General features: G+C 34.8%; 1 protein-coding gene across 4 annotated transcripts in view; it reads left to right on the top strand.

Moving 5' to 3' along the window:
* Window positions 1-334: 334 nt before the first annotated feature.
* The window catches only part of RNF180 (ring finger protein 180), a 38,315-nt gene continuing 19,156 nt past the window's right edge, over window positions 335-19,493 (top strand). For 3 of the 4 annotated variants that reach the window (XM_087958356.1, XM_087958358.1, XM_087958357.1), the window contains exons 1-3: window positions 342-848; window positions 11,402-11,497; window positions 15,627-16,540. In XM_087958356.1, the coding sequence (XP_087814482.1) occupies window positions 11,443-11,497; window positions 15,627-16,540 (969 nt within the window). In that variant the 5' untranslated portion in view covers window positions 342-848; window positions 11,402-11,442. Of the gene's footprint in view, window positions 849-11,401; window positions 11,498-15,626; window positions 16,541-19,493 lie in introns of all 4 variants that reach the window. The other variant, XM_026670534.2, reaches the window with a different exon arrangement.

The following is a 19,493-nucleotide window of genomic DNA, read 5'->3' as shown; positions in this document are numbered from 1 at the left end:
ACAGAATAATTTTATTGGCAGCAATATCCGCATGATTTGCCTCTTAAGGATGTTTCCCCAATTTTCCAGTATAGCCTAAAATGATATTACCTAAGAATTTCCCTTCCAAGGGAAGGAGTAACCAGTTTTGAGTAGAAATTGGGGGGGAGGGGGATGTCCAAAAAGTCAAAAATGGCAAACCATGTGATGATAAGCCACTCCTCTTTCTACATCAGTCCCCGCCCCTTTCTATGTGATTATGTGCCAACGAATCCGCTTTGATTCCCAGCGATCACGTGGTAGGTACGATCAATTTTTCACGTGCCTCAGTTACAAAAAAGGTGGGGCTTCCATCACTGCCATCTTGACTTTTCTGACTCCGTCCCTGCAGGTGTGACACCCCACGGCAAGTTCCCGGGTTCGAGCACCGTCCTTGGCCTCAAAATGTCCGAATTAACTTTGCTCCCCCCTAAAAAAGGTGTTTGTGGCAAGCTTCTAGCGTGATTCCCCTCCCCCCCCCCGCCCGAGGCAGCTCAATAAATAAAAAGCTGTTCCCTCCCGTTTCGCACCGACTCGGGAAGGGGCGGTGACGAAGGAAAGGTGGGCCAAGGCAAACCAGCCTTTTCGCTTTTGCCTGGAACTGAGCGCTTTTCGTGTCGTTTGTCTCCAGTCTCTTCCCGTTTCCCGCTGCTGCTGCCGCCGCTGCCAATACTATACCCCTCTCCGGACCCGGCGGACTGGCACGGCTGAGACGGCCTTCCTCGTTTTTCCTCACCGACCGCGGCCCACCCACTTGCCAGCGCATCCTCGGCGCGTCTCCGGCATGGACCGCGCGCGGCGGCAGCGGCGGTGGCGGGAGGCCGAAACAGGTAAATGGGCGCGGGCCTTTCGTCAGGCAGCACCGTGGTTCGGTCCGACGTTCCGTCGAGGGGGAGGCCTACTCGTGGCGGCGGCGGCGGCCGCCGCCTTAGGACGAGAGCATGAAAGTAAAGGCGAGGTGCTGCTTCTCTTCGGCGAGAGCAAAGGCCGCTTTGGAGTTGGGGCGCCCCGGTTTCCCTCCCGCTGTTGCGAGGAAGAGCCGCGCTCGTTTCCACACCGCTTGGTTATATAGCAGGGCACGGAAAAGCGGATGAGGATGGGAATCGCTTGGGCTCCTGAAACATAAATCCCTTTATTTTGAATGGGTGTCTTCTAAATTTTGCAAGATGTCTTAGTTCTTCTTAGGTGTATTATTGGGGTGTATGCGGGGGAGGGGGGAAACTATACCAGAAAAATTTGAAATAACCAATGATTTGGGGTTTTTTTAAAGTAATAATAGCATTTAAATCAATCTCTGAGGTAGCAATTAAGTCATTTAATGTTCATTGGCTGCAGCATTTTCCCCATCCCTGCCTGTAAAGGAGGCTGCTAACTAATAAAGTAACTAATAGTTTGCTGTAAGTTTAATCAGCATTGTCCCAAAACAACAGTCAGTTGGGCAGGTTTACATTACTTCAAGGATGTCTAGGAGATGCTGTAAGTCACCTTTGTGGAAATGACCTGTGTTAACTGGTAACCTTGGCAGCATTAAGGAACTGGTTTGATGAGTTCCTATATTTGGGGGGAGTGGGGAAAGCATCCCTTCTCTAATCCAAGGGTAAGCAAAAGATGGAACTAGATCCATAAACCATGTCTGAGTGATTTCTCATTGCCTGTTGCCCTCTAATATATGATTAAAGACACAACAAACAAGGAAGTAAGACAAGAAACATTCAGTATGTCTGCTGGCATAATACCCATATGTTACATTATTTTCAAGGGAAGTAATCTAAAAAATTATTAAAACATATAATTATTTCCATCAGGTTAAAAAGTAATCCTGAAATAATTACCCTTTGATAATGCTCCTTCCACCATTTAATTTAGTGAAATTGTTGAAAATTGTTTAACGGTTATTGCAGCTCAAACCAATAATTTCTGCTTATGGTTGCATTGCTGAATCAAAGTATCTGGGAGAAAATGGAGTTGAATTCATCTTCAGATTAAAATTCAGATTAATTTTACACCATCAGCTTTTTGAGATAGGCCAGGTCAGGAAACTGAGGTTGCAAAGGTTACAGGAATGCTTCTTTGTTACTCTCAGTTATAATAAAAGAATCTTGAAAGCCTGCTAGTTTTATTTTGACCTCTCTTATACCAAACAGAATCAAGATGAAGTTACAATATTTGTTCTTCATGTTTTGCCCTGGCCTGTTAAAATGTTGTTTGTGTGGAAAAGCTGCTTAACTATTCAAAAGTTTCTTTTCTTCCTAAGGGACAGTCTACGAATTTGTTGAAAGTTTTACAAAGGCATGACTTGTGAAATCCTGAGGCAGTAAAGAATTCCCATACCATGACATTACCACTTTCATGCTTTATAGTTACTATGAAGTTCTTATGGAATTCAGTGTTGATTTAAAGAGTTGTGGTAGCACAGTGGTTAGAATGCAGTGTGGTAGGCTAACTCTGCCCACCGTCAGGAGTTCGATCCTAACTGAACCAAGGTTGACTCAGCCTTCCATCCTTCCGAGGTTGGTAAAATGAGAACCCAGATGTTGGGGGCAATATGCTGACTCTAAACCATTTAGAAAGTGCTGTAAAGCACTATGAAATTGTATATAAGTCTATTGATGTTGCTATTTAACACTTTAGTTTTATTTCAGTCAGAAATATATATCTGATAGAATTTAACTAATGACTTAAAATGTGGAGAGTCAATCCAGGTTTTTCAGTCAATGTTCAGATGAACAACAGTGTTTTTCTTCTTAAATAGTGGTTTCCTCCTTGTGACTTAGAAGTACAGGTAGTCCCCAACTTGCAAACAATTCATTTCTTGATCATTCAAAGTTACAGCAGCACTGAAAAAAGTGACTTATGGCTGTTTTTCAAACTTACAACCTTTGCAGCATCCCCATTGTCATTTGATCAAAATTCATATGTTTGGCAACTGACTCATATATATGATGGTTGCAGTGTCCCGGGGTTATGTGATCACCTTTTGTGACCTTCTGACAAACAAAATCAATGAGGAAGCCAGATTCACTTAACGTGTTATTAACTTCAGTGTTATTAACTGCAGTGAATCACTTAACAACTATAGCAAGAAAGATCAAAAATGAGGCAAAAATCACTTAACTACTAGCTCACTTAGCAACATAAATTTTCAGCTCAATTGTGGTCATAAGTCGAGGATCACTTGTATACATCCTTGAGAAATGAGGAGCGAACTTCCGGTTTGTCGGCTTCATGCGGCGGCAGGGATTTGCGAAGCTGCGCGATCCCTGCCGCGCTGCGCTTCTGGAGCTCCGACCCAGACGGGTGCGGAGCTAGGCTGCCCTCGGGGGCAGCTGAAGGTAGGGGATCCGGAAAGGGGTTTGGGGGTGTTGCAGACCCCTCCCGGCCGGTAGAACCCCTTTCCCAGGACGGTGCAGCGGCGGTCCGTAATGGCCGCCACAAAGAAGCTGGCAGCCGGGTAAGAATGCGCAGGAGGAAGTGGAGAAAGTGCTTGAGAGGAGAAAGTTTTCTTGGCTCCTAGGACTCTAAGACATATTTAATAAAATTCCTGAAAAGTATGACTTTCTGAATAATACCTGCCAGAAGAGGAAAAAAGCGGCTGTTTGATGGTGCTGAAAGGATAGCTTTCCCTCTTCTTCTACGGAATAAATAACTGGATATTAAGAAACCTATTTTTTAGGTGAAAATTGGTTTTAAGCGATGAGTGGGAAGAGAGAGGATTAAAAAGAAAATATTTGTATGCTAAGACTTTGTTGGAGCAGATGCCTTAAGGATTTGAAGACTAGAAGATATTGCAATAAGATTTTAAACAGATTTGGACTTTCTTTCTCTTTGATTGATATTACCCCAGAAGGAGAAAGTGAGAACTCTGCCTTGGTTTGGACTGACTGATAACTTTGGGACTGTTTTATTTTTTTATTTTCTTTTGAATATTCTGGTTGTTGTAAGAAGAAAGAAGGGGAAAAGAAAAGAAAAGATTTATAATGGCTCTTTCTGTTGAGGAACTAAGAAAAGAATATGAACAAGTAAAAAAATGGTAAAGATGGTGTGGAAGAAGCTTTCCTTTTTAGAAATGGCGCTTACTAACTATCAACAAACATTACAACAGATGAAGACAGCAGAGGAACAAGAAAGAAAGGAAGGAGCCATTTTTAATGAATCTCAGAATTTGATCAAGAAAGAAGGAAGAGAGAAAAGAAGAAAACTAAAGGACTTAAGATCTAAAAAAACATTTAAGAAAGGGAAAAATAAGGTGCAAAACCAATATGATGATAGTAAACAAAAGGGAAAAGGAATACGACAGAGAAGGGAAGCCGGTAAGGCAGAGGTTAGAAGAAGGGGGTAGAAAGGTTTGTTGGGAGAAGAAAGAAAGGAAAAGGTGGAGAAAAGCTACAATGTTTTGAAATTAAATGGAAAAAGAAATTTTTATGGATAATGGATAAAGTATAATTTTAAAAAAAAAAAGATTTTGCAAGGTACATAAGATGAGATGGTAGTATTGTAATGGTTTAAGAGTTGATAAGAGATTAAAATGTTAAAATGTTTAAAAATGATTGGCTTTAAAATTTAATAATAGGGAGGTTTAGAATACTGTTTTAATTAAAGGGTTTAATAAGATTATGGTATTGATGTTATTACAAAATTTTTATTATAGTATCTTTTTTAATATTTTGATTTATTGTCTAATTATGTACTTAATTATTTTGGATGTATTAGATAGAATGTACCAAGCAAAATCGGATTGGGTATTGGATATTATTTTAAAGATTAATTTGTTTTTAGGGGGAGATAGAAAGGCATCATACTCTGATTAATGATTTCAGGAGAAACTTATTTTCTTCTTTTTTATAAGGAATGAGACAAAGGGATGATAAAAAATGGACAAAAAGATATAAATATAATGATTCAAACTAAGATGATTAATTAAGATAGAATTAAGAAGGGTGAAATATGTGGAGAAGTTAATATAGAAGGCTTAGAATGGTAAATAAAATAAGTAATGATATGTAAGATGAGCATGAATATAATTGAAGTCCATGAAGAGAGAGACACCTGGGTCCAAGTTACTTTCCAAAAGATTCTTTTTATGTTTTGTGTGTTGTGTGTATATGTTTTTTTTGGGGGAGAATTAGTAAAAACTTGTAGAAATATAGAATGAGAATAATGGTAACTAAGTCAGAAAGAAATAGATGAAATAATAATAATGATATTGAATAAGAGTAAAGAGAAGTAAAGAGAAATTGAATAAGAGGTTTTGGTATGTTATATGGAAATGGTTTAAAATAGAATCATAATTTATCTGACTTGTTAAATTTACAATGAAAAAAGGTTTAAACATGTAATGAATAATGATAATTTGTGTGTTTTAAAAATTAATAAAACTTGTTATAAAAAAAAAAAAGAGAAATGAGGAAGCAAGGCTTGCAAGGGCAAAACATTCTGGAGAGAAGGCATTGTTTAGACTAGAGATATATAACAATGCTATCATTTTTTTAACTGAAGGAAGACTCTTGTCAGGCTTGTCAATAAATACTAACAGGTGACCAGGGCATTGTTTATGATAATGGCCTTCCATGTAAATAAATTCTGAATAAATCTATTCAATCACTGATCCTTAGCAGGTGGCTCAGAGTGACTCAGATATTATTTTGGTCACCAAATCTGAAGAAATCTGCATAGCTTTGAAAAACTTAGCATCTAATGAGGCAAGATGATCTGAATGTTTATTGATGCATGGAATCTGAATCCATCTTTAGGATAAACTAAATAACCTCGTGGATCATCATTTCAGAGATATTTGCTTACCAGATTCCTCAAAGTCTTCAACAATGGCAGAGCATCTAATGTACTTGAACAGTTTTAAAAATTCAGGGAGATGTATAAAGCATTGAAAGTAGTCTATGTTGAATTGTATAGCACTGTCAAAGATCAGCAGTTGATCACAGGAAATTGTTGTATTTTGTATTGTGTGATAATATGTTTTATGATAATTTTTATGTATAAATTATTTCATAGAATTTGCCAAATTTAAATTCAATGGAATTTCTGAGTCCTAGATTTTGTACACATTCTGTATATTAGCTTATTTCAGATACAGGTGTCTTGTTTAAAAGGTTTTGGCCTATGATAACACCATTTCACCTAGTTAAAGGTTACAGACATGAGCATTTTAATAATATATAGATTCAGTTTAAGGCACTTATTAATGGTAAATTACCTAATTTTAAAATTAGTTGTACTCTTCCAACTCTGACTGCTATATTAAAATTTCAACCAACTACAGAGAACAACACTCTAGGAATGCAGAAGATCATTCAAATTTTGTTGACTTTTGGTTGTCCCAGTTACTATATAGAATGATTCTAATTTGTGCAACTCCAGGTGATGATAGTGATTATCTTTTCTAAGTATCATGGTATTAAAGGTTGGAGATTACTACCTGGTTTTTCAAACTATCTTTCAGCTAATCCAGATCTTTTATATTTTTCTTAAAGTAGACTCTGACTAGCCATTGGTTTCTGGGCACTGATTTCAAAAACTGGCATTTAGTTATCCCAGTTCTTTCAAGTTAACACAATAATTAGTTTTGAAATATAAGGATGAAAGGAATAGTTGTTCAGCTGCTTTCTGTTATATTATCTTGCCAGTTGCCTGTTTTAATTAAGGTATTCAGAAGGGAATTAGTTATTTCTAGGAAGTGTTGGCTGATTTCATTCATAGGAACTTTATCTTGTAGGGAAGAAAATCTCAGTGCAGAAAATTTTTAATTTTAATATTTTTATATTTTCATTCCCATCTCGGTATTGAAAGGTAAATGAAAGAAACCTCTCCTGATATTCACTTGTATGCACACAGCAAAAACTATGTAGGGGGAATGGGTTTGATGGCAACAACCCTCAGTTTCCTAGCAAATCACATTCATGCTTGTAGAAATATTTTAAATAGTATCTATCCTAAATAGTATTCAAGTATAATCTATTATTGCTCAAATATTTTTGCTATATTAAATGTTGTCAACTTAAATGCTACTTCATTTAGTGCTATTTTCTTTTTCTTTTTTTGAAAATTTTATTTGGGTTTTCACAAAAAAAATATAATACAAATAAAACATCTTTTTTTGAAAATAGCATGGTCCTGGGTTACACTTCTTCATACAGACACAAACTCAATTTCATGCTCATTTTTGTGTTCTATTCCATATCTTATTACTGTTTTACATTTTCTGCATAGTTTTTCCCCTCTTTTAATTTTCTCAACTTTATTTTGATTATCTCATCTCAATTCAAATAATTATATTTATACTTTTGTCTGTCCTGTTTCAATTTCATATTATTTTTTCTCATTAAACAAATTTTCTCCTGTAGTTAGTAATTGGAGTATGACACCTTTATATCTTTTAATTTTATCCATTCAACTCTTATTTAAGCTTCAATGTATACTTTTAAGATTAAAATGTTCAATATAATACATAACTTACAATCGAATTCTGCTTGGTACATTCTTAAAATACACACTATATTCTTTTTAAAAAGGATTATAAATACATGTAATTAAAACCCTCATTCCATTCCAGTTCAATTCTTAACATCTTTAACATTTCTTTTCAATTAAATATCATACTTCCTTGGGGACACGGATAATCTTTCCATAATTAATTTTTCCCCTATTTCTCTTCACTTATGTTTTATAAATCATTAAATATTCATTTTATTACATTTATTTATTAACAAACATTCCATAAATTACGATAACTATTTTATCCATCATTTTGATCATACATTGTTTCATATTTTCTGAAATTGTTTCTATTTCTAACATAACAATACTATCTTATGTACCTTTGCAGAATCCCTTTTTCAAATAGATTTTCGCCCATTATCTCTAAATAGGCCCTGTTTCTTTATATCTTGTTTCTGTCCTTTATAACTTCTTTTCCTTTCCTTCTTCCTTCTCTTTTTCTCCCTCCCCATTTCCCCCCCTTGTCTCTCTACTTCTAATTCTCTCTTCTGTAATCCCCTCTTCTGTTGCTTTCTAATGTTATACTTATTTTTCAAAATATTCTTCTTTTTTTGGTTGTTTTTTCAAATCTTAAACTTTTCATTCTCTTTCCCCCCTTTCCTTTTTCCCCCCACATAAAATTACTTGATCATTAAAGATGGCTTCTTCTTTGTCCCAATCTTCTTGTTCTGCTAGCGTTTCTTGTTGTTTCTCATAGTTCCAGATCCCCATTTCTAAGAATTGAAATACGAAGCCAAAAGAACCTCTCCCTTCTTGTGTATCTTCTTTGTACTTTTTAAGTTCCATTTTCAGTTCTTCTAAAAGTGGTGCCATTTAAAACACTTTTAAACAACGACCCGATTGATTTTAGTCATTTAAATGCAGTAACCAAAAATCCAGAGATCACCAAGTAATCCAAATAATCCCAAGCTGTTTCTTCTTGCTTCTTTTTTCAACTTTCTGTTTCTGGGGTTCTACTATTTTGTTGCCAAGTTTCAGTTAAAATGTATCTTTTAGGAATCTTGTTGAGGTTTTTAGTTCCAGGTAGTCTCCTCCATTTTTCCAGATCCTGCCCTTTTATTCTTTTTCTCTCCTTTCCTGCTTTTCAAAACTTTGAAGTATCCAGAAATCTTTATTATCCCTTTGACATTTTATTTTCAGCTTAAATGCCTGTTGATGTCAGAGTGGATTTTTTTTCAATTTCTTGCTTAAGTCTCTTAGCTGTCAGTATATGGAAGGGAAGAGAAAAAACAAAACCAAATCCTTTCTCTTCCCTCTCTCCTTCGCTGCTTCAAAGTCTTCTTTGGGAACAATGTTATTTTTTTAATAGTTTAAATTCCAGGGTACCTTGCATTGTGCTTTTGCAGTTTAACCCAGTCAACCAAGACTTTCTCTTCTTATCTTCCTCCTGCACATTCTTTTCCGGTCAAGTTCTTCTTTGAGATGGCCATTTCTGACCACCACTGCAACTACCTTCGGGAAAGGGAGTAATGGCCAGCTGAGGAGGAGAGATGCGGCTCTCCTCAACCCTGCTGGCAATCTCCCCCCTCTTCACCACCTGTACGGGGTGGCTTAGCCCCGAAGCCAGCCGGCTCAGGGCGCTCCGGCGGTGAGCACAGATCGAAACCGTGCACGATCACGGTTTCGGTCTGTCAGCGAAGAAACTCAAACCGGAAGTCCATTTAGTGCTATTTTCTACTGCATGTTGGCAATACCAGTGTTACTTGTTCTTTTGATATTACCATCCAAAACAAGATCATTATATTATGAATTCTAAATATTCCACAATTTCTGTCCCCAATCTTTAGGGGACCAACTTATTTTGTATACATTCAATCCAATTTTTTTATTTTACAGATCAATTTTTCTTCATAATCCGTTGGTGCATTCCGTTATATTTTTCCTTTTTTATGTTTTCATTTTACAACATTATTCCATAAGCTGTAAAATTTAACTTGATATCCATTTTTTTCTTTATCTTTTTCAGTCTGAGCTTTTCTTTAATAATTTATGTCAACAATTCATTGTAGTTTGATCCTGTTTAATATTTTCCTTTTGATGTTTTTCTAATTTATTCTCATTTTGTCACAACTGAATTATGACTAATCTATATATATATATATATATAACATGAAATGCCACTCACGCAACATCACGAAATATCCAGAACCGTAAACCTACAAACTTGAAATTTGGCACGTATGTTCCTCTTGGCTTCTAGCTGCTCGCTAAGAATTTTTTTTTTGAAATGACCATCAGAGCATTAGTTTTCCTATATTATTATTAACTCTGATGCTAAGGAGTTTTACTCCCCCTCCCCACCTGAAAAGAAACTGCAGTTGAGCTAAGCCACACCCAGGCTCCTTGCTGTCCCCTTGCTCACACAGCAAATACTGTTTCAGTCTCCAAACAGCCCTCCACTGTCTCACACACTGATCAATGGATGCTGGTAGGCAGAGGCACATTTTTTTCCCATTTATTTTCCTCCCCAAAAACTTGCCCGATCACATAGTTTCATAGCGAAGCATGGGTACCATCCTGCTAGTAACTATATAAGATCCTGAGCATGTTTTATACCCAACAAGAATAGAATTATTTCTGACCATATTTGCAGGTGATACCTAGGCTTGTAGTTTCCTACATGGTAACTAATTAAAAATATAAGTAATTACTGTTTTTCTTAAACTCTTATACACAGTACCCATCTGTTCCTGGTAGATATGTCTCATGTTGCAATCTATTCTTCAGAAGTCTTTCCTGCCTACTTAAAAATGTTCACTGGGCTTGTCTTGGACTATTTTGTACAGACACACTTTCAGAAATGTGAAATGATTTTAGAAATGATTTTAAATTTTATATTTAAAATCTATCCTGGTTCACCATTTATCATCTTTCTTCTCCGAACTCCCTAATTATAACACTAAGCTAAAGTAACACTCATCACTAGTATTTCAGTCCTCTTCCCTTCCCCCTGAACCCATAAAACAGTTTTGGGTAAGTATAACTCCTTGTTTCCTTAGCCCAACAATTTTCCCAGGGGAGTTTCCCAGTCTTTTGATCATGCAGTAAGTTGTTTTGATCATTAAATGAGATGCTCAACTGTTTCAGTTGTTGTTAAGGGACTGCTTAACATTATTAAGCACATGGAATGAAAGAGCTGCCTGCCAAAGGAATCCATAGCATACTGTAGTTTCTCCCTTTGTTGACAGAAAAGAAGATTCACTATGAGTCTGTGGAGATTCTCAGTCATCCAGGTCATGGTAGTCACAAAGGTGCTTTTTCAGGAGGCAACTGGACTTTCTTGTTTTTTCTTTTTTTGGATGAGAAGTAAAAAAGAAAAAAACAAGAAAGTACAGTTGCCTCCTGAAAAAGCACCTTTGGGATAATCATAATTAAATTTTAGAGTAATTCCTTCAGGACAGCTTATATCAAAACATAAACAACATGCTTATAATTTGGGATCTAATAGTAAAACAGTGTGTTTTGTATTATGATATGAATGTGTAACCTTGGGCTTGGTCAGTACTTGCTGAAACTAATCAGCCTTGGGCTTGGTCAAAGACTTGACAGGGAACATATGGGAAACTTACATTTCCTTTCGGACCTGAATGGCAAGAAATAAATCAGTTTGGAGTATTAGGATGATGTTGCAAAGACAAGACATAGTTAATCTCAGCCATTTGTTTAAGCTTATTGAAAGGGTATGGAAGAAGGATAAAAGTAGAGCTTTATTAAGGATAAACTAGTTTGTGCATAGAAATATTGAGGATGGACAAAGAGTAAAAAGAGGAAAGAAAAAATCTTACAATATATACATATAATAAGATTTTGGAAGTAAAAATATTTTTAAAAATTATAAAATGCTAATAATACATTGAATTTTATTTTATAGCGACCTTGAGTGTTCATTACCTCCCTGGATATATCTAATGTATGGCACATGAATATATAACCTTTTCCAGATTGAGTGACTTGTATAATAGAAAAGGTAAGAGCCCCAATTTAATTATGAGTTAAAATATTGAGTCCATGATTGCATAGTATTTTCGTACAGATTGAAATGACTAATCCCCTCTGTTGTTGTTGTTATTATTATTATTATCATCATCATCATCATCATCATCATCATCAAATTGGTGTCAGCTCTTACCATGCTAAAAGATTTTTCTCTAGGATAATCTGTCCCCAGCTTTGTGTTTCAGGTCTTCCAATAATTTATTTATTGCCATTTTAATCGAGTCTATCCACCTTGCTGCTAGTTTTCTTCTTTTATATTCTTTTATCTTTGAATATGTGTCCATCTTTACATCTTTTAGCATACCAATTTAAGCCTGAATTCTCCTTCTGAATTCAGAGATAATTTCAAAGACTTCCTTTTTTCCATGCCTGTTTCTAGTTTTAGGTTCATTACAGATGTTGTAAAACTGATTTATGCCTCATTAAATAATAATTTTATTAAAGTTTAGAATAAAAACTAAAAAATACAAAAATAAAACAAAAAAGTGCAGGAAACAAATCAAAACCAAAAAAAATCAGTACTTTTTTAGGCCTTGTCATTTGGTCCTAATTAGCAAAAATCCATTGAAGATTAACATATGTATCTGCTACCGTTAGCCAAGGCCCCTAAAAGGACTTTTGCCAAGTAGCACTCGACCTGGACTTGCTGTAAAGGCATTGACATGCACATTGGGAAATTGGCAAATGCCAGGGTTTAGTTGTGACAATAAAACAGTTAATCCCTTCTGGTGTGAATGTGCTCATTCACCTGAATGAGCCTAAACAGGATTGTCTGATTACAAGCAATGGCATGACAAGGTAGCAGCAATTATGCATTGGAAGATCTGCAAGAAATACCATTTGCCTTCAAAGCAAAAACCGATGGGACCAGAAAATAAAGTAATAGAATATGAAGAAGCTAAAAGATCCAATCAGACAAGCTCCTGCCACATAACACATCAAATTTAGTAATTGTCAATAAGAAAGAGAAAGAATAGTGGATAGTGGGTGTTGTAGTATCTAAAGATCACAGAATAGAAAAGAACTGGAGAAAAATCACAAAATACAAAAATCTGCAAATAGAAATAGAACAATTGTAGCAAAAGAAACTAAAGATAACTATCAATAATAATAGTTGCTTTGGGTACAATCCCAAAACATCTGGAGTACCACCTGAACACCATCAGCATTGACAAAATCACCTTCATTCAATTTTTTCAGGCTTTACTTGGAACAACTTACATTCTGCAGTAATACTTTTAACCTTCAAACAACAACATTTGCCTATCCCAGGTCCTTGGGAAGGACTTGATAGTCTCTGCAAAATCTAGTCAAAATATCTGATTGACTGTGTGACCAATCATAATTATAGTAATGATTGAACCCAATAACAGCATATAGTTGATAAAAGACAACTCAATGCTGCTTTTGCTGATGGCTGATCATCTAACTCTGAGTAACACTTGCTGCTAACCACCTCTCTTTCAAGGCTAGGGAGGTCCCAACAGAGCTACATTAATCAACCTTCTATCAATCATCAATTGACTCTCAGATATTTATTGCCCATTCATTCATTTATTGACTGCTGGGATGATCATCATACTTTTGGTGACCTTGGTGGGGTTAAATCATTTTAGCATATACTCATAGTGTCCTTTGGTCATTCCTCCAAAGGAAACAACAACAATAAGGCAACTTGGCGAGAATTAAGGTGCTATGCTTTTTAATAGTAACCAAATATATGGAATTTGTGTTTAGCAACTGTATACGGTTATAGAAAATGGAGAAGTTAGGTCTGCATGCGGTCCTCCTTTTTTGTGGTATTCAAAAAAATAGGTCCCTCCCTATTAAAATCTGGTGATATAGTTTGCTGTTATTTTGTACAGAAATTCAGAAAAACATGAAACTTAATCCATAATTAAATAGCTCAAATATCCTGAATTTAAAGGCAAAGTTTTGAGGTCTATGCCTTAAAACATTGCCTCTAAATCCAAGAAAACGAAATTTAAGATTCAGAACCTATAGATTTTACTGTGATTTGGTCACTGTGATCCCTGCACTCCTTCCAAATATTAATGTGACTTACAGCCAGCCATTTATTGTACACCTTTGTCTTAAAATCTAATTTTTGTGCTTCAGTTAAGTCTAAACTTGCACATCTTACGTTCCTTCTATTGTCCCATATAGTATTATGAACATTAGTTCTTCTGATTGGTCTAGTTAAGTAGTTCTATTTTATTTTTTTAAAAGACTTTTAAATTATTGATTGAAAACCAAATTTATGCTCTCTGCCTAAGATAATATATTTTCTACAGATCATGGAATTGTATTTTATCATAATCCATTGCCACATATTCTTATTTACATCATGTACAATAGAATTCTTTATTGGCCAAGTGTGGTTGGACACATAAGGAATTGTCTTGGTGCAAATACTCTCAGTATACATAAAAGAAAAGATACATTCGTCAAGAGTCAAGAATCATAAGGTACAACACTTAATGATAGTCATAGGGTACAATAAGCAATCAAATCATACTAGGAAAGAGTCAATATAAATTGTAAGGATACAAGCAACAAAGTTGCAGTCATACAGTCAGGTGATAAGAAGCAATGAGAAGATCAACAGTAATAGTAGTGCCAACTTTGCAATAGTTGAACAGTGTTGAGGGAATTATTTGTTTAGCAGAGTGGTGGCTTTCGTGGGGAAACTGTTCTTGTGTCTAGTAATTCTGGTGTGCAGTGCTCTATAGCGTCATTTTGAGGGAAGGAGTTGAAACAGTTTATGTCCGAGATGTGAGGGGTCTGTAAATATATTCACAGCCCCCTTCTTGACTCATGCAGTATACAGGTCCTCGACTGAAGGCAGGTTGGTAGTAAGGCAGTCCTTCCATGTATATCTGTTAATGTCACAAGAATGCCAAAGTGAGTGGAATTCAACAGTTATAATTCACAAAGAAGAGACTATATGTTATATTTCAGAAGGCATAGGAAAAAGCTATTTCAAAATGGGAAAACCTACCATGCAGATGAGTCAGGCGTATTTATCTTGCTACTTATGTATTTATTTAGCAATAATTATAAGCCATGTAATCCTAATGGACTGGGTAGAATGCAAAAAATCAAATGCAAAAATCAAAACAAAAATAAATGTTTAATAAATGACTTAATTTATTAATAAATGTAATAAACAAAAGAAACAAAAACTTATTACAAAAACTTATTAATAAATTAAATAACTCAATGTAATCAGTCAATATAAAGCCATTAATAAAAATAGGCATTCTTTAACATTAAACTAATTTATTTCAAAGGTTTAACACTGGCTGAAAGGACTCTATTTTAGTTTGGTTGTAAAATGCTAACAGGAATGTGGCCATCTATACCTCTACAGAAGTATTTATCAGCCTTAGCAAGTTTAAGACGTGCAGACTTCAACTTCCAGAATTCTTCTATATAAATTGTGGACCATCACTGGGGAGACCTGCTACCTTGTCCATGATCTATCTAGCTCAAAAGGAGATGGGTCTGCAGTAGGCACTATCTTGATACATTATTAAGAGTATATATTAAATCAGTTCTCTTGCATTGAAACTATTATACTACTTCTAATTGTTGTAATGGGTATTTTGATGTGATTAAGCATTTTTCTTAATTGTCTCTTTACAATGCTCACTTTATTAGCAACAAAAGATGGTTCTGTTCCTGTAGTACTTCAGTGAAAACAGTAAAAATTCATAACCTATTCAGCTTTGGTATAGTTTATTTATCATGTAATATTAACTGCACATGATATTATAATTTCTAAGATGTTTTGAACTCTGTTTAATGTTAAAAAAAATACCCAGAAGTTAGTATAAATATTAGTATGTTTAGTAATATCAGATAATAATTTAAAATGTTTATAATGGATCATTAACATGAACATTTCCAAGTTGTATTTATCTCAAGGAACTTTTTCAAAAGTGTTAGGTTTTGTCTTTTGTTATTTGATTATTTGCTTTTTTCAGTTATAAAATGATAAGTATACAATATTTCCTATTTTGTGGAAGAAAATTGACTTCATGACCATTTCTTATCTGATGAATTATGAAGAATTAATGGCTTATTTTCTTCCATAGGCAAACGGACAACTGGAAAATTGAACTTCCCATTCTGTGAGGCTTGCCTTGGAGAATATAATTTTATCAGTAATACAGCATGTTTATGTGGACAGTTCACAGATATACATCTTTGTAAAAGACAAACTGGCTGCCAGATAGCAACTAGGTTGCCAAAATCAGAACTAAAGCACTTGTCACTTTGTAAATGCCGTTATGATTCTAGTAAAGAAATACACAAGAGTGCTACAAGTGGAATTCTGAGAGCTGAAAATCAAAGAGTTCTATATCTGGCTAAAAGTAATGACAGGACTGGAAGATTAATGGAGGCACTTTGCCTAGAGTTGAAATCAGCTAACTTTGAGATGAATAATAAAAAACTATGCTTCAGAGTGTCTAATCTAAAAGCAAGTATTTCAGCTTCACTAGCTCAGAATGATGGATACGCTGTAAAAGCTTTTCATAGAATACCACAGAGTTTGAGAAAGAGGCTTGTCTCACTACCTACTTTATATGGAATATCCACAATTGAGAGGCCTGTTTTTTCTAGGCAACATGAGACACAGCATTTTAATTCAAAAGATTGCTTACCACTGAAATCCAACAAAGTACATGATTATTTTCAGTTCCAACTTGAATCAGATACTTCCGAGCTTTCAAAGAATTTTTTCATTACTTCTTACGGGATATTAGCACAAGAAGAAACTGGGTGTAATCCTGTTTGGAAAGCTTCAAAAAGTTATTTTGAGAGTGCTGTTACTGATCAACAGCTGTTCTTACCTTCATCAGAGAATATTGCAAAAGAAAATACTCTCCAGCTGCATATCATACCTTTTTATCTTCTTCAGCCCTTCACAACTATTGAGCAAGAGTTGTACAAGAAAAAAAGAAACCAGTTGAACAATTTGGGGAGAAAACATAGGTGGCAAGACCAGGTATGTATTATAACAATTTATAGATTATATTAGATGAAAAAATTTTCTATGAGGACTAGGTGGAGTTTTAGTGTATTGTGAAATTCTTTCTGAAAGTTTCCTTGGAACTTCCAGACATAAAAATAGCCTATCATATTTAACATTTATCTCAATTTTTATTTCAATATGTCCAGCATTTTGTTTTGTAGAAAACTGTTCTACGATCCTCATGAAATATACATTCAATATCGTATCTATTCTGGAATGTAAAGATTTTCTTTCAGACAAAGTTTTCTTAGTATTTTTTAAACATTTTGAAATTGTGACTAAAATGTACAAGTGCGTTAAAATATACAACAGCAACTATAAATATGAGAAGACAATGGCAACAATGAGTAAAATGGATGAATAGTATCAATTATAGGACTGTCTTTGGAGCACAGCAAGCATTGGTCCCTACAGTCATTAGGAACTGAACTAGATACAATGGCAACGAAAGCAGAAATAAAAGTAAACAAATTCCAGTGTAGGAAAATATTAACAAGTTCACTACAAATAAAATTAAAAGGCCGGGGAGAATAAAATAGATGTTGAAAAGACAATGTTAGAAAACAAAACAGGAGTCTAAAATGATATATTTATGACAACAGAACAGTTGTTAACTTTCTAATTTTTAGATGAACAATCACCTTATCAGCTATTTGTTTTAGACTCTTACAAACACAAAGAGTGGCAAATGACAAACCAAAAAAAAAAAAACCCACAAAAGTGTAAAAACATGATACAAACACTGTAGTTTAAGTACTAATGCCCAATATCAAGGTGTAAGTATGAAAGAAAGTGTTGCATGATTCTTGACTGCGAGCTGCCCAGGATTTGTTTTAAGATAAGCAGCTATATAAATGGTTTAAAAATTATACAAGTTTATGAATGTATGCAATCTAAGGGAAAGGTTAGTAAAGCTAATGTATAGTGGGTATATGAGACTACAGAAAAAAATATCGCAGATGAATGAAAATCATGATTGCTGAAAATCTGCTTAGAAAAAGGTCTGTTTGTTTCAAATGCAGGGTTTAAATCTGTTTGTAGGTACCAATTGAAAGGAATGACTGAAAAAGATGATTCATTTGTTTATGAAGAAATACTGTGAGAATTAAAAAAGCACTACATCTGCAGAACGTTGTTTCTATTGGACCCCTAGTTTCTATTATGTTGAAATTAACTCCTGTGTAGTATGCTGCAACATTCAACTTCTTCCATTCACCCTTTTTTATCCTTTTAGTTAAGCCATTTGTATAATTCACCCTGTACATTAAGAAGTTATACATTTTTAAATATAAAGACGTGTATAGTTGCATCAGCATTCCTATCAATTTTCAGTCCCTTTTAGCGTGTTTAACACACAGTGGTAGTTTGTTCTTATTTCCTGAATATAAGAACTATATTTTTTAAAAAATATCCTACTAATGCTGCATTTATTATATAGCATGCCAGCATGATATAAGTTAATCGTATGTCTGAGTTACATTTTCTTTTCTTTGTTGACTAATTTTTTTGTATCAAGGAATTCTCAAATAGATATATAGTAACAGAAGTGTGGGTTTTTTCTAACAGCAGGGGGCACCAAATTTCCTCAAGTTACCAAGCAACAAACTTTAATAAATAAGATGCCACATGCTATATTATGCTCAAAATGTTTTATAAAGTAAACTTTAACACTATTTCATGTGTTGGCTGCAGAGTTTAAACATAATAATGTTTATACCTGGCATTGAAATGCAACATCTGCTAACTTTTCTACAATAAGTTGTCTCTTATGACTGATTTTATTGCATTTTCAAAATGCTGGTGATAAATGTGTATTTATAAATATGTGTAGCATCTTAGTCAAGGAATTGAATTTTTGTTTCTTAAAAGTCAATGTCAAAAAATCTCAATACCATATAATCATTGGGTGAGCTTTACAGAAGATATAAACTCTACTTCATTTTTTCTTGTTCCTAAGAACTTAATAAGTGCTTTACATAATTATCAGTGAGAATTAATTTTTTAATGAAAACTTGTACTCAGAATCATTTTTGGAGCCATGAAAATATTCCATCTCCCAAACCCTCAATTGTATCAAACTTCATAGGCAATGTAGATTTCTCAGACTGCACCCTGGAAAGATTAAATAGGAAATTTGGTTTTCTTCTAGAAAGTTAGAAAGTATTTATTTTTATTAAATTAAACACTCCAGAATTTGCACAATATTGCAAAGATATTGCAACATAATTACTACTCAAAAGTATTTTCTAACTAATTTAAACAACCTGAAACAAAGATTCAATTCAAAAACCACTGTCATTATTAAGAGAGAAGCAAGCAGAGAAAGTGGCATTTGTTAACATCATTAAGGTTAGATACTGGCCCCTACCTTCTCTGGAAAGGCATTCTCCAGAAAAGAGAAACAGAATGGAGATATTAAGAAAGTAATGTGATATCCAAGGAAATCAACTGACTTTAAAAGTTTGCCTCGGGGTGACCTCAATGCACAGAGTATAATGAGAAGCAGCCAGTCCTGGCTCCAGTACAAGTCATCAAGAGTACTGTAGCAGCTGCAATATGTTGGCTTTCAGGGATTCCGCTCCAAGCTATTAAAGGAAAATAAATATTTGTTACATTTCTTACAGATATTGTTTGTTCCATGGAACCTAGGAGGCATTTGGTGTGTTATTTTAGAATGCAATGAACTTTCTACCAGCAGTAGCTAGGTCAGATACTAAAGAGTAAAAAATGACAATTTTTTATCAGAATCCTTTAAAATTCCATAGGTATAAACTTATCTACTTTTCAGTAAATTCAGGTGAGGGGGTATAAAGCTGAAGTTTATTAGTTGAGTGCCAGAAAAACAGAGTGGGGACAAAAAGCTCAATTGATGCAGATTAGGAACTGGGAGACTGAGTTCTAGTCCCAAAGGCAGCTGGGTGATCTT

This window comes from Notechis scutatus, chromosome 2 (genome assembly GCF_049901735.1).
Source record: "Notechis scutatus isolate UNSWTSFEM ecotype Mainland chromosome 2, rNotScu1.2, whole genome shotgun sequence".
In the NCBI taxonomy this organism is placed as follows: domain Eukaryota; kingdom Metazoa; phylum Chordata; class Lepidosauria; order Squamata; family Elapidae; genus Notechis; species Notechis scutatus.
Note: the sequence above shows the minus strand (reverse complement) of the source record. Positions and strands in the feature narration are given on the sequence as shown.